General features: G+C 36.2%; 2 protein-coding genes and 1 non-coding gene across 3 annotated transcripts; all 3 read left to right on the forward strand.

Moving 5' to 3' along the window:
• The first annotated feature begins 3,839 nt into the window (after positions 1-3,839).
• LOC132281863 (protein STRICTOSIDINE SYNTHASE-LIKE 12-like) lies at positions 3,840-5,110 on the forward strand. The gene is made up of 3 exons (XM_059783526.1): positions 3,840-4,087; positions 4,220-4,489; positions 4,630-5,110. The coding sequence occupies exons 1-3, from the start codon at positions 3,840-3,842 to the stop codon at positions 5,108-5,110; spliced, it is 999 nt and encodes a 332-aa protein (XP_059639509.1).
• Positions 5,111-8,865: 3,755 nt separating this feature from the next.
• Positions 8,866-10,103, forward strand: LOC132281864 (protein STRICTOSIDINE SYNTHASE-LIKE 10-like). Its single transcript, XM_059783527.1, has 3 exons — positions 8,866-9,101; positions 9,201-9,470; positions 9,559-10,103. The coding sequence occupies exons 1-3, from the start codon at positions 8,866-8,868 to the stop codon at positions 10,031-10,033; spliced, it is 981 nt and encodes a 326-aa protein (XP_059639510.1). The 3' UTR covers positions 10,034-10,103.
• Positions 10,104-11,728: 1,625 nt separating this feature from the next.
• TRNAL-CAA (transfer RNA leucine (anticodon CAA)) lies at positions 11,729-11,812 on the forward strand. The gene has a single exon. It is a non-coding gene; the product is annotated as a tRNA-Leu (tRNA).
• Positions 11,813-12,345: the final 533 nt, after the last annotated feature.

Genomic DNA, 12,345 nt, shown 5'->3' on the forward strand with positions numbered 1-12,345 from the left:
ACCGAAGTGCACCTGCTCTGCCTCTTTTGTTCCATCCACCGAGGTAAATTATCCTAAGCCTCGAAAATTTGTTTTTGTGTCGTTGTGGAGCACAACTATGACTTAAGAATGATGTTGTAATATTTTCATTTTTCATCATTTTCCATTTTTCTGGAATTTTTATTGTTGCAAGGGCATTATCGTCTTTTCTCGTTTTACGTGCCGGACACTGTGAAGTATGTCGATCGTGTCTAAGGGTTGGTTAGGGCATTTCATTGAGTTCAGGACTCTTTGAAATACAAGGATGATCATTTTTGCCTTTTTCTGTTTTTCGGGCCGGACGGTCCCGTATGGGACACGCTACTGAAATTGTTACATACGGGGATTTTAATTGAGTCCATTTGCATCATAATTATTTTATTTAATGTATTTTATGTGGCTATAATTTAATAGGTGCATATGTATATATATTTATGTGTACGTGGTGTAAAATGAAAACAAAAGAAAAAGGAAAAATAAAAGAAAATTGGTGGGACCCACTTTAGCCTTTTAAGAGGCCACTTGGGTCTCATTTCTCCCTCACTCTCGTAACTCTCTCTCTCACCTCCTCTTCTTGAATTTTCTTTTTTCCTTTGGCCTTAAATCTTTAGATTTTGATTTTTCCCTCAATACTTGGTATTTTTTAGTGCCGTTTGCAGTAAATTAAAACTCACGACGAGATCTACAAGTTGATCAGAGCAATTTCTAGTTTGGTGCACTCCTTGATTTTCGAAATTTATGGCATCAATTTGGGAGTTTTGCATAATCTTGAGGTAGGGGTTCTTAATTCCCAATTTCTTGTTCCCTTGTGAATTTCCTTTAATTATTTGTTATCAAGCATGCTTTATTTGAATTGATTGCCTTGAAAAATGATATGGTTGTTGTATTTGAAGTCTATACTTATATGTGTTGATGAAATTATGTAAAAAGCATGCTTAGATGTTAATTTCCATGCCTACGGTGTCTATTAATTCTCTAGAAATTGCTATGAAAGAGCATGTTAAATTGTGTAGTGTGAATTTATCTTATTCTCATATTATTGAAAAAAAAAATAAAAAAAAATATGTGACATGCATTCATAGCATTGGGCATGAATGGAAAGGGCAAAATGTTTTGAAATGAAAGTGAAAGGAGATTTTTGGGAGAAATTTGATTAAATAGTTTTATGAAAACCCGGTCGTCGCAGAGCCACCAAAGGGCCGGTGTGTTAATGTAACCTAGAGAGAATTAGGGGAAATGCCTTAGCGTGGTTGAGCTATCTGGTCCCAAATGATGCCGCGGGGGTACCAAGGGTCAGAGACAATAGCCAACCCTTCTCTTGTGTCACTGCGGAGTCACCAAAGGATGGGTTATATTAATAGTTTATAAAGCGATGGATGTTTTTGAAAAACGGTGAGTGACATACATGACATTGCATTCATGGTACGATATTTGCTTGTTATGGACTTAGAATTGATGTTGCGTTTTCCCCGGCTTTGCATGACCCCGTTCCCTATTGTCCTATTCATTGTTTGAATTTACGGGGCTACAAGAGGTGTGTCTTAGGCATTACCTACTGAGCAAATTGCTCACCCCATTATTTAACATTTTTTCAGGACACGGGAAGGAAGTAGGAGATGGAGACCCTTCACAAACTTAAAGAGACCATGAATATTTTTTTTGCTATCTTTTGTATATTTGCTACACTTTTGTAAAGTCTCAAAACCATAGTAAAGTGTATGCATTTTGCAAGCCATGGTCATGTATTGTAAACTACAACTCTTGTCGGTATTTTGAAGGGAAGCGAGACTATGTAAATACTTTGTGTTGAATGGGATAATGATGATGGGCCATCTTAAGGAGGTTGTTGATGCTGTTATTTTGGGAATGTCTTCTATTTTTTTTTTTTATGTGTGTTGGGACAGGTTAGATAAGTTTTGAAGGGCCAAGAAAAGCCATTGCATTATTAATTTTTTTTTTTTATTTAAGCAGGTTGTTGTAAGCCCCTTTTTAACAGAGGTCATGCCAATTTTTTTTTTTTTTTAATTGGTATTCAATTTAGGGTCGCTACAGATGTTTTGACATTTGTAATGATAGGAGTAACTTAGGTAACCTCGGGTTCGGGTCGTTACAACTACAACGACCAGCAGGAGAAAAGTGACGAAGCACCGCTAAGCAAAAAATAATTCAGCATTTGAATTGCAAAATTCATTTGTTAACAATTTTAATGATCTCAAATGCTGTTATGAGAGTCGTCAGGAGAAAATGAAGATGCCCAAATGGCACGAGAGGTAAGAAAAGTGGAGAAAGAGAAAACGAGGAAGTTAGAGATTCAAGAGAAACAAAGAGCTGAAGATAAGGAGATCATGTTAACAGATTCAAATTCAGAACTAACAAAAGTGGGGAAAACTTGAATTATTGCACGACAACATGAGATATTGGAATCTTTGCATTCACGATCCGCCTCAAAGTTCCGATGAGATTTTGTAATCTTATTCTATTTATTTTCTTATTCCAATTCAGGATATTGTATTGTTTAAGTTATTTTTAATTGTTATTTTTATTTATTTATTTTTAATCCATAATGGATAATGTATTATTTAAAGTTATAATATAAATCGTAGATTTTTTAATAATTTGTAAAGATATTGTTTAATTGAAAAATATTGCCGTTAGAGAAACAATTTCATCATTTTTAATATTAAAAAACCATTACATAATAAAAATTCTAGTACACGAAATATAGCCGTTACAAATATAAATGTTAGGGATATAGCGGTTAGAAATATACCCGTTAGGAAAATGTTTTATATATATATAATTTTTTTTTTTTTGTAAACTCGAGCTTGATGGAGTGTCTGTTTATGGAAAGCAAAAGTTACTGACGTGGCTCTTGCAATTACTGACATGACTATTGGAAAAGCTGAAATGGCATTTTTGGAAAGCCAAAATCTGGAAAGGCCGGTGCGGATGCTCCAAAAGTTAGTAAAACTAAAAGTAATACAAGAATAAAGAAAATAAAAATTATATATATATATATATATATATATATATATATATAATCACGGGATTGACGGATCAAACGAGAACCCTACAATTTTTCTAACGATCAAGAACAATTTTACTTAAGGTTATTGTAGAAGCTAGAGAGATGATTTTGGGCCAACTTGGCTGCATGTAATGATCCATTTCCTCCTTCTCTTACCACAATGCCCATCCTTGAGCCCTTAAAATTGTGAGTGGCTTACAATGGCATTGGCCTCATCACCATCCCTGTGAATCATTTGTCACTTGTCCATTACTTGGAAGGCTTAACTAACTATAACTAAACAGCCCCTCTTGCTACGTAGGTCTTGGACTTTCTCGGTGCCACTTGCACAACTTGCCTGTGTCTGTATAATCATATTTTCAGCTGCAAGTTTTGATTCTAGTTTAATGTAAATGATGTTTCAGCAATCAAGATCAATACTGGTGAAATTTGGCGTGTTAAATTATATTGCATTTTTGTTCATTAAAATCTTGTGAGGGCTGAAACATAGCTAGCTTTCCAAGCAGTAATTATTGCAATATAGTAGTACTCAAAATATTTATACTAGTCTTAAATTAGTGACTTTTATGTATAAAGCTGATATTAAGTTACAGAATCTAAGGCACTCAACCTCAATGATCGAGTTTAAGACGCGCTTAAACTAAAATAAAGGGAAAATTTGTATCAGAAAGAAACAGATCTCATCAGTTTTAAACTAATTCACTTTGAATATAAGCCTAATCTTGGATGAGGTCCTCTCTCTCTCAAAGTACTATAAATTCTGGTATGATTTATTTCGGCCTTCATTGAAAAGATGCCATTCATCTCAAGTCTCCCAACAGGGGCCATGCTGTCCATTTTCCTTCTCTTCTATCTTCCTCGTGTGGCTCTTTCTAATCCATTTCCATCCTTTAACAAACTTCAACTTCCAGCCATAGGTCCGGAGGCCCTCGCTTTCGACCAGAAGGGTGGACTTTACACTGGTGTTTCTGATGGTAGAATACTCAAATATCAAGGTTATAGTGACAGTTTCGTTGATTTTGCCACTACTTCACCACACACGTAATCATTCCTGTGAGACTAATCTCCAGTTTTTAGTCACATAAAAACATACAATCATCTTCAGTTCTTGTTATTGTTTTGGGTTTCTTCCAGACATATTTTGAGTATGTATCCTTTGTCACTCTATTTCAGGACCAAGGCACTGTGTAATGGCACAAATGACCCAAATTTGGGAGCCATCTGTGGGAGGCCACTGGGCTTGGGTTTTAACTATCTAACCGGCGAGCTCTACATCGCTGATCCAAATTTTGGCCTATTCATGGTGGGAGCCAATGGAGGTCTGGCTACCCAAATTGCTAATGGTGTTGAAAATATGCCGTTTGCCTTCCTCAACGCCTTGGATATTGATCCCCAAACTGGAACAGTTTATTTCACAGACTCTGGTGCTATTTTTCGGCTAAAGTATATTCCTATTTCACATAAAACTTTTTCTTATTCTCAATTCATCTTTGTAAGGTTTTGACAGAGGTTGTATCTAATTTGTTAAGACCTAAGCAAAATGTGTAATGAATTGTACTAAAATTGTGGTACCAATTTTGCAGTAACATAACTCAGATTATTCTTAGTGGTGACACTACTTCAAGGCTGCTGAAATACGATCCAAAGACAAGAGAGGTCACAGTGTTGCTAAGGGGGCTCTCTGGAGCAACAGGGGTGGCGGTTAGTAAAGATTGCGCATTCGTCCTAGTGACAGAGCTAATTGCAAGTAGGGTTAGAAGGTTTTGGATCAAAGGTCCGAAGGCTAATTCTGCAGAAGTATTGCTAAACCTCTCAGGATATCCTGATAACATTAAGAGAACCATATTGGGAGATTTTTGGGTGGCAGTGAGCATCCAAAAACTGCAGCCTATGCCTACTACCATTCCCACTGGACAACGGATCAACGGATTGAGAATGGTTTTGGAGACAGTTGCTCTTGATGCTGAATACGGCGCGACATCAGTTAGTGAAGTTCAAGAGTATGCTGGTGCATTATATATAGGGTCTCTGTCTGCTAACTTTGTTGGTGTATACAGGAAATGAAGTCCTAAAATGGCAATTAAAACTAATAAAGCTACTAAACACAACTGTTTTCTGGTCTTCCTACAATATAAATAAAGTTGGATTATTAATGTAAGATTATTGATGCTTTTGGTTCATGTTTTGTTTTTTGCATACTAGTTGTTTAGTCACTAGCTTTAATGGAAAGTGAAGGAGCCAATAAATGGAATGAAACAATTCTTCCTTTCCAACATAGCAACCTCAAGCATAAAATCAATACAACAATATACTAGGTGTTATGACCAAAATGGTACCTAAAACTGATGTCAATACGTGATGCCCAAATTCCTATTGATAAACCTATAGATAGGACACAGAAAAACTTATTTCAAAGGTTGTAGAAGAAAATAAGTTCAATCTATCGTTTGAATTAGTTCTTACATTCAAGCGATTGGACGAGCAAATGACCTTTATGAAATTGGCATCTCTAACGACATATGAAACGAAATGTAAAACTCCTCTGTATGGAGTATCATTTTTCACATCTGGATTGATATTAACTCAAAAATTTTATGGCGACTGGGTGCATTGTGAATGGAACTGTTTCAATCTTTGAGTGCAACAAGATAAAATTTTCTTGCCAAACCGGAAAGAAACCCGACCAAAGATACCAGACCTGGCTAGTCATAAAGTAATGTTACTTTTTCAGTTACTTTTTCTTTAGTCGAAATAACAGGAAGAAAGGAAGGAAAATTATGCGTATCATCCTTCGTAATTTCTTTCCTTGAAAAGAAAAGAATGGTAATGGAAGGAAATAAAAAAATGTGTTTGGTAAGAAATGTTGGATGGAAAAGAAAAGGAAAGGAAAGGAAAAAAGGAAGGATTTGGAGTAATAGCTTTTGTTATCCTCCAGAAAATGAGAGGAAAAATTAATATTTTTAATGAAACTTTATTAATACCAAATTTGCTCTTATTTTTTTAAAAGAAAAACTTTATGAAAAAACGTATGGTTGTAAATTCATTATAATAGTTTATTTCCTTTACTTTTCTCAAACGTGATTATTGTCATCTCCTTTATTAATTAACCAAACACTACGAGTAATTAACACTATCGTCTCATTTCCTTACTTTTTATTTATTTATTTATTTTTCCTCCTAACTAATGTAATCATGTGATGTTTTTGATTTTTCGCATATCTCATTTTTTTGGAATTTTGTTAGTGCAAGGACATTTTTGTCATTTCACGTTTTGCGCACCAGACACCGGAGGGTGTGCCGGGTGTGTCAGTGAGTTGGTTAGGACATTTCATTGAGTCCAAGACTCTTTGAAATGTAAGGTTAGTCATTTTCACATTTTTCCGCTTTTCGGATCGGACCGGACGGTCCCGTGTGAGACTCGCTACCGGTATTGTTGTGCACGGAGATTTTAGTTGGGTTCATTTGCATCTTATACATTTTATTTTATGTATATTAAGTGGCATTTTTTTGGTGGTGTATATATATACATTTGGGTGGTGTGGGAATTAAAACAAAGAAAAATGATAAGTCAAAAAGTTGGTGGTGGGACCTACCACTCATATTTTTAGTGGTCTAGAGACCACCTTGCTTCCCCACTTTCTCTCTCCCCGTATCTTCTTCCTCTTCCTCAATTTCTCTTCATTTTTCTTTGCTTTTGAGAAGCAAACTTTGAATCAAGATTACTCCTTCAATACTTTGAATTTTTGAATGCCGTTTGAGGCAAAACGGAGAGCACGACGAGTTCTACGCGTGAGTACCAACAATTTCAGCTTTGAGCCTCCCTAGGGATTTCGAATTTCTTGACTCATTTGAGGGTTTTATATCAACTTGAGGTAGGGGTCCTTAATCCACGAAGTCTTATGCTTTAATGAGTTAATTTACTTGATTTGTGTACTAGTATGCTTAATTGTAGTGATTATAGTTACTTTGACTTGATGGAACATGTATGAATGTATGAGGATGTGCATTAATTTAAGTTGTATGATGAGCATGCTTGTATGTGAGTTCCTAAGTCCACTATGTTGTTAACATGCTATAAATGATGTATGAGAACATATTTAATTGTGTTGTGAGAAATCATCTTAGTATTATTGCAATGTAAGCATGAGACTCATATGCATAACATTGGGCTTGCATGAAAGCAATTGTTTTGAAATGAAAATGGGGAATTTTGGGGGAATGGTTTTGATGAATTGGTTTTATGAAAACCAGGTCGCCGCGGGGGTACCAAAGGGTCGGAGAGTTAATATAGCCTAGAGGGAACTAGAGAGATTGCCCTAGCGTGGTTGAGCTAGCTAGGCCCAAAACGACGCCGCGGGGGTACCAAGGGTCAGGGACACTAGCCAATCCTTCTCTCGTGTCGCTGCAGGGTCACCAAAGGGTGTGTTATATTAACCGTTTGAAAGTGATGGTTTTGAATGTCGAAAATGGGAAGTGACATTGGTATACATTGCATTCCATGGTATTTCATTATTTATATTGAGACTAACTGTTATGTTGAGCTTTCTCGACACAGCATGACCTCGAATCCTATTGCTCTATTCTTGGTTGGATTCACGGGGACACAAGAAACGTATCTTAAGTGCCACCTATTGAGCAAATCGCTCACCCCATCATATTCTACATTTTTTTCAGGACATGGCAAGGAATTGGCGGATGATAATCCACTATAGAACTAAGGGAACGTGAAGAGCATTTTGAATGTATTTTGTTGAATTTGAACTTATTTTGTAAAGCATATGATGTGAAATGTATTAAGTTCATTTAGTATGTAAAGGATAATGTAACTAGAAACTTGAATCCATTTTGATGTAAGTTTTCCATGATGTAAAACATAAGTTTAAGACTCGTGTAATTAATTTCAATGATGTTTTATGTGATCATGTGTTGGTATCCTAATCTGCGGCCGTTAAGTAACTCAGTTTTGGTGACTTATTTCGAGTTAGGATCATTGTGAAGTCTCCATTTTAGTTTCCCTTTCATTTCCAATGTGCAGCAGATCAACTGCAGGATCAGGACTCGAATGAGTCATTTCGGTCGACCGAACCTTTTTCAAGCTCTCAGGATCTCACTTTCGGTCAACCGAAGAAGAGTATCGGTCAACCGGTTTTGAAGGGCCTGCTTCGGCCGACCGAAGCTCCACTTCGGTCGACCGAAATGCACCTGTTTGGTCCTCATTGCCCTTCCCTCTTTGGTATACCATTCTTAACCTCTGGTATTCATGTTGGAACCATGTGACAACCTAGGAATGATCCTAAGGGTGTTGTTCTGAAGCTTGAAATGATGGGTTTGACATTGATGACCTTGGGTTCGAGTAAGGACTCGGCTAACGGTTCGGACCTCTAGGTTCGGGTCGTTACAAATTAGTTCTTTTCTTTTTCACTTTGCAAATAAATTAATTAATTTAGATGATAAGGAATCCATTGGCTTACTATATACTGTTAGTATTATACTTGAATATATGTATATGAAAAGAATGGACAAAGGAAGTATGGACATGAAATGACGCAGCAAAATCTTTGAGAAGACTTAAAATCTCCCTTTTATATGATTAATGAATGAAACATTTATCTTCATCCTATTCAATTCAAACAGCTTGATGTCATGTCCGTTAACACCCCTTTTCTCTCTCTCTCTCTCTCTCATAGCGTGTGTGCACGCGCATGTCAGCATGTGGATGAGGACCTTGAGAAATATTACTTTCCATGCCTATAAATACTATTACCTATTGCATTGGCTTCTGCATTCTAGCTATGGCATTTAACTATAGTCTCACAACAATGGCTGCCATGCTCTCCATTGTCGTCTTTTTCTTCTCTCTTCCCTATATGCCTCTTTCTGATTCATTTACATCATTCAGCAAAATCCAAATGCCACCAGGAGTCATAGGTCCTGATTCTGCTGGCTTCGACGCCTTTGGTCGAGGACCCTATGTCAGTGTTGGCGATGGTAGAATTCTCAAGTGGCTAGGTCCCATTTTTGGTTTTGTAGATTTTGCCTATACTTCGCCAAAAAGGTAATTTTAACATGGGAAAAACCTCTCTTTACGAGCTTTCTTCATGTGTTACTAATGTTATGGTTTTGAACCATTCAACCTAATTTAATTCCTTTTCAGGACCAAGCAAATGTGTGATGGTACTACTGATCCAGAGATGGGACCAATCTGTGGGAGACCATTAGGTCTTAGCTTCTACTATAAAACAGGGCATCTCTACATTGGTGATGCTTATTTCGGACTCCTAGTGGTAGGACCTAATGGCGGATTAGCAACCCGACTTGCTACCAGCGCAGAAGGCGTGCCATTCAAATTCATCAATGGTGTGGATGTTGATCTAAACAACGGGACCGTTTATTTCGCAGACGCTAGTACAACATTCGAGCTAAGGTACTTATCAAATCCATTTTCCTAGACTGACCCTAAATTAATTGTGCAAAAATGAGTGTACTTAAACTAGTAAAATTTATTTGTGCAGAAATTCCACGCAGCCAAATTTCAAACCTGACTCAACCGGAAGATTTATGAACTATGACCCGTTCACTAAGCAAGTGACGGTGTTGCTAAGAGGGCTTTTCGGGACAGGAGGACCAGCCGTTAGTACAGATAGCTCATTTGTGCTTGCTTGTGAGTTAAATGCCAAAAGAATTTACAAGTATTGGCTTACAGGTGTGAAAGCCAATACGGCAGAGGTTTTCATAAACTTTCCTGGAAATCCAATTAAAATTAAGAGGGCAACTACAACCGGAGAATTTTGGGTGGCAGTAAATGAAATAAATCAACAGCAGCTTACTTTGCCTCAAGGTTATAGGATCAATGCATATGGCAGAATGGAAATTGTATCTTTCGCCGCGCAATATAACAATAGGTCAATCAGTGTGGTTCAGGAGCAGAATGGGGCATTATATGTAGGGTCTCGTGTTGTTGATTTTGTTGGTGTGTTCAAGAACTAGAAATCCCTGAAGTGGTGTCTAAAGCAACTAGCAGATGCTGCTAAGTAAATGTTCCTGGGAAACTACTAAATAAAATCACACTTTTCATTTAAGATTTTCGAATCCTCAATGCTTTATATTATGTCAATCTTTAATGGCTTGAGTAATTGTAGAAATAAATAAAGTTCTGGGACTATGAAAATGAGATCATTCCATTTTATCATACACAAGTTAAATACAATGACAATCCTGAGGTGGCTAATTTATTCAATGTTGGATTTTTCTTCAATTTCAAAGGTGTAGTAAGTCCATTCAGGCCCTGATAAATGCTAAATTACAGCTAAATCCAATCTTGTACCTCTAAAGTTGTGTACTGTTTGCCATGCAAGTTTATTGGAGTCCTATTTTCATGATCCCTACAAAAGTCATCAAAGATATCAATAAGGTTATGATGAGATCATTGTGGGGTGATAATCTAGATGGTACTTAGCATGCTAAATAGCTTCGATTAATAATCTGTACCATCCTTAAATTAATCTTTATGCAGCATATTAGAAGTTTGCATTCATTGATGCCTCCCCTGACTTTCCCCCTTTTGGAGGTAATAATAATAATAGTGGATTCTCAACGAGCCCATAAGATGCAGTCTAATCTCCAATTTTCAAATTATTCCAAGTACATTTCTAAAAACAGCTTTTGTTTTCTCATTTATCTGATTCTCTTTTTTACTTGCTGAAAATTGACAGTAATGGCTATTAATTGGTTGTGATTCCCAACATGCTCAGAAGCACCAATAAAAATTCAAATTTTGAAAAGGAAAATAATTAAATAGTTATATCCATTGAGTCAATTTGATTTAATTTTGATTTAGATTGGGTTTTGGTTATTTGATCTTTTAAACAATTTTGATTTAGATTGGGTTTTGGTTATTTGATCTTTTAAACAAAAGGGTTTTGTTTGGGTCAAGAAAAAAGGTTCAGTTGACCTGAATCCAACTCGTTGGCAAGGTAGCCAGAGTTTTTTATTTATTTATTTATTTTTATTTATTTATTTATTTTTTGTGGGTTACTTGCCCATTGGTGCCAAAGTTCACTCTTAGTAAGCTGTGCAGCTAGTGTATCTAATTGACCATCACGAAGACAAGGTTTAAATTCAAGACTGAACCCTGTCTAACAACAATTGGCAATTGGTTTCAAGAGAAATGGTGAAAGTTGGGGCTAACACAACTCACGTTAGTAGATCAAAGTGAAGTTCTTTCAACTCCCCATGCCATATTCTCTGCATAATATTTGTTGCATTTGGCTGTGCCGTCTCATCTGAAAATCAATTGGTGTCCAATGAAGGAAGAACACACCTTTTATAACTTTCGACACTATAAGACCCATCCGTACAAGGAGGCGACATTGTGTATTACACCAACCAACAATATCATTTTTGCATAAATTGAATAGTTAGCATTTCTGATATAGAAATATCCAATTTTATACTTTTGTCAAACACATATATTTCAAATGAAATGGGACAATGAACAAACGCACTTTATCAAAATAATAATAATAATAATAATAAATCATCTCTATGAAGCTTGATTTCATATAAGAAGACCATCACTTAATGTGATTCCCTTAAATGAAGCTTGATTTCCTATCTCCTATTCAAATTCCTTAATTTTCTCTATTTTATTCAAATACAGAAAAAATATACATCTTGCATATGGTCAGGATGGCCGAGTGGTCTAAGGCGCCAGACTCAAGTTCTGGTTCTCGTGAGAGAGCGTGGGTTCAAATCCCACTTCTGACAACCTTTTTAAATAAGCTTTAGGGTTTTAACACCTTTTGGAAACTAGCTACTACTACATTCTAACCCTTTTTTTTTTGGTTTCCCAAGAGAACCTCATGTAGGTATGTTGGGGGTGAAACAAACTCCAATCATTTGGCAGTATCTATAGTATTTTAAAGAGTTGTAAAGAATTAACTAGTCAAGGAAAGATTTGTAATTGAAAAGTAGACGTGTCTGCCATAGTCCCACATAAGTTGCTTAATAAAAAACTAGGAAGAATGTGTTTCTGAAGAGGATATGTGTGTCCATTATAGTGATCATAAATCAAATTATTTAATTCCAGGAAAAAAGGGATTCATTGACTTATTATATACAGAAGTTTACTTTGATGGATATGAAAAGGAACTGGACAAAGGAAGTATGGACATGAAAAAGATGCAGCAAAATGGGAGAGGAGATTAAATCTTTGAGAAGACTTAAAAACTCCATATAAAATGGCGAATGGATCAATAATCCATCTTCGTTGAAAAATAGCATGCTATATAGTCAAAAAG

The sequence above is a fragment of the Cornus florida genome, unplaced genomic scaffold (genome assembly GCF_030987335.1).
Source record: "Cornus florida cultivar Cherokee Brave unplaced genomic scaffold, ASM3098733v1 CherokeeBrave_3.0.0_Hap2_Chr11, whole genome shotgun sequence".
In the NCBI taxonomy this organism is placed as follows: Eukaryota; Viridiplantae; Streptophyta; class Magnoliopsida; order Cornales; family Cornaceae; genus Cornus; species Cornus florida.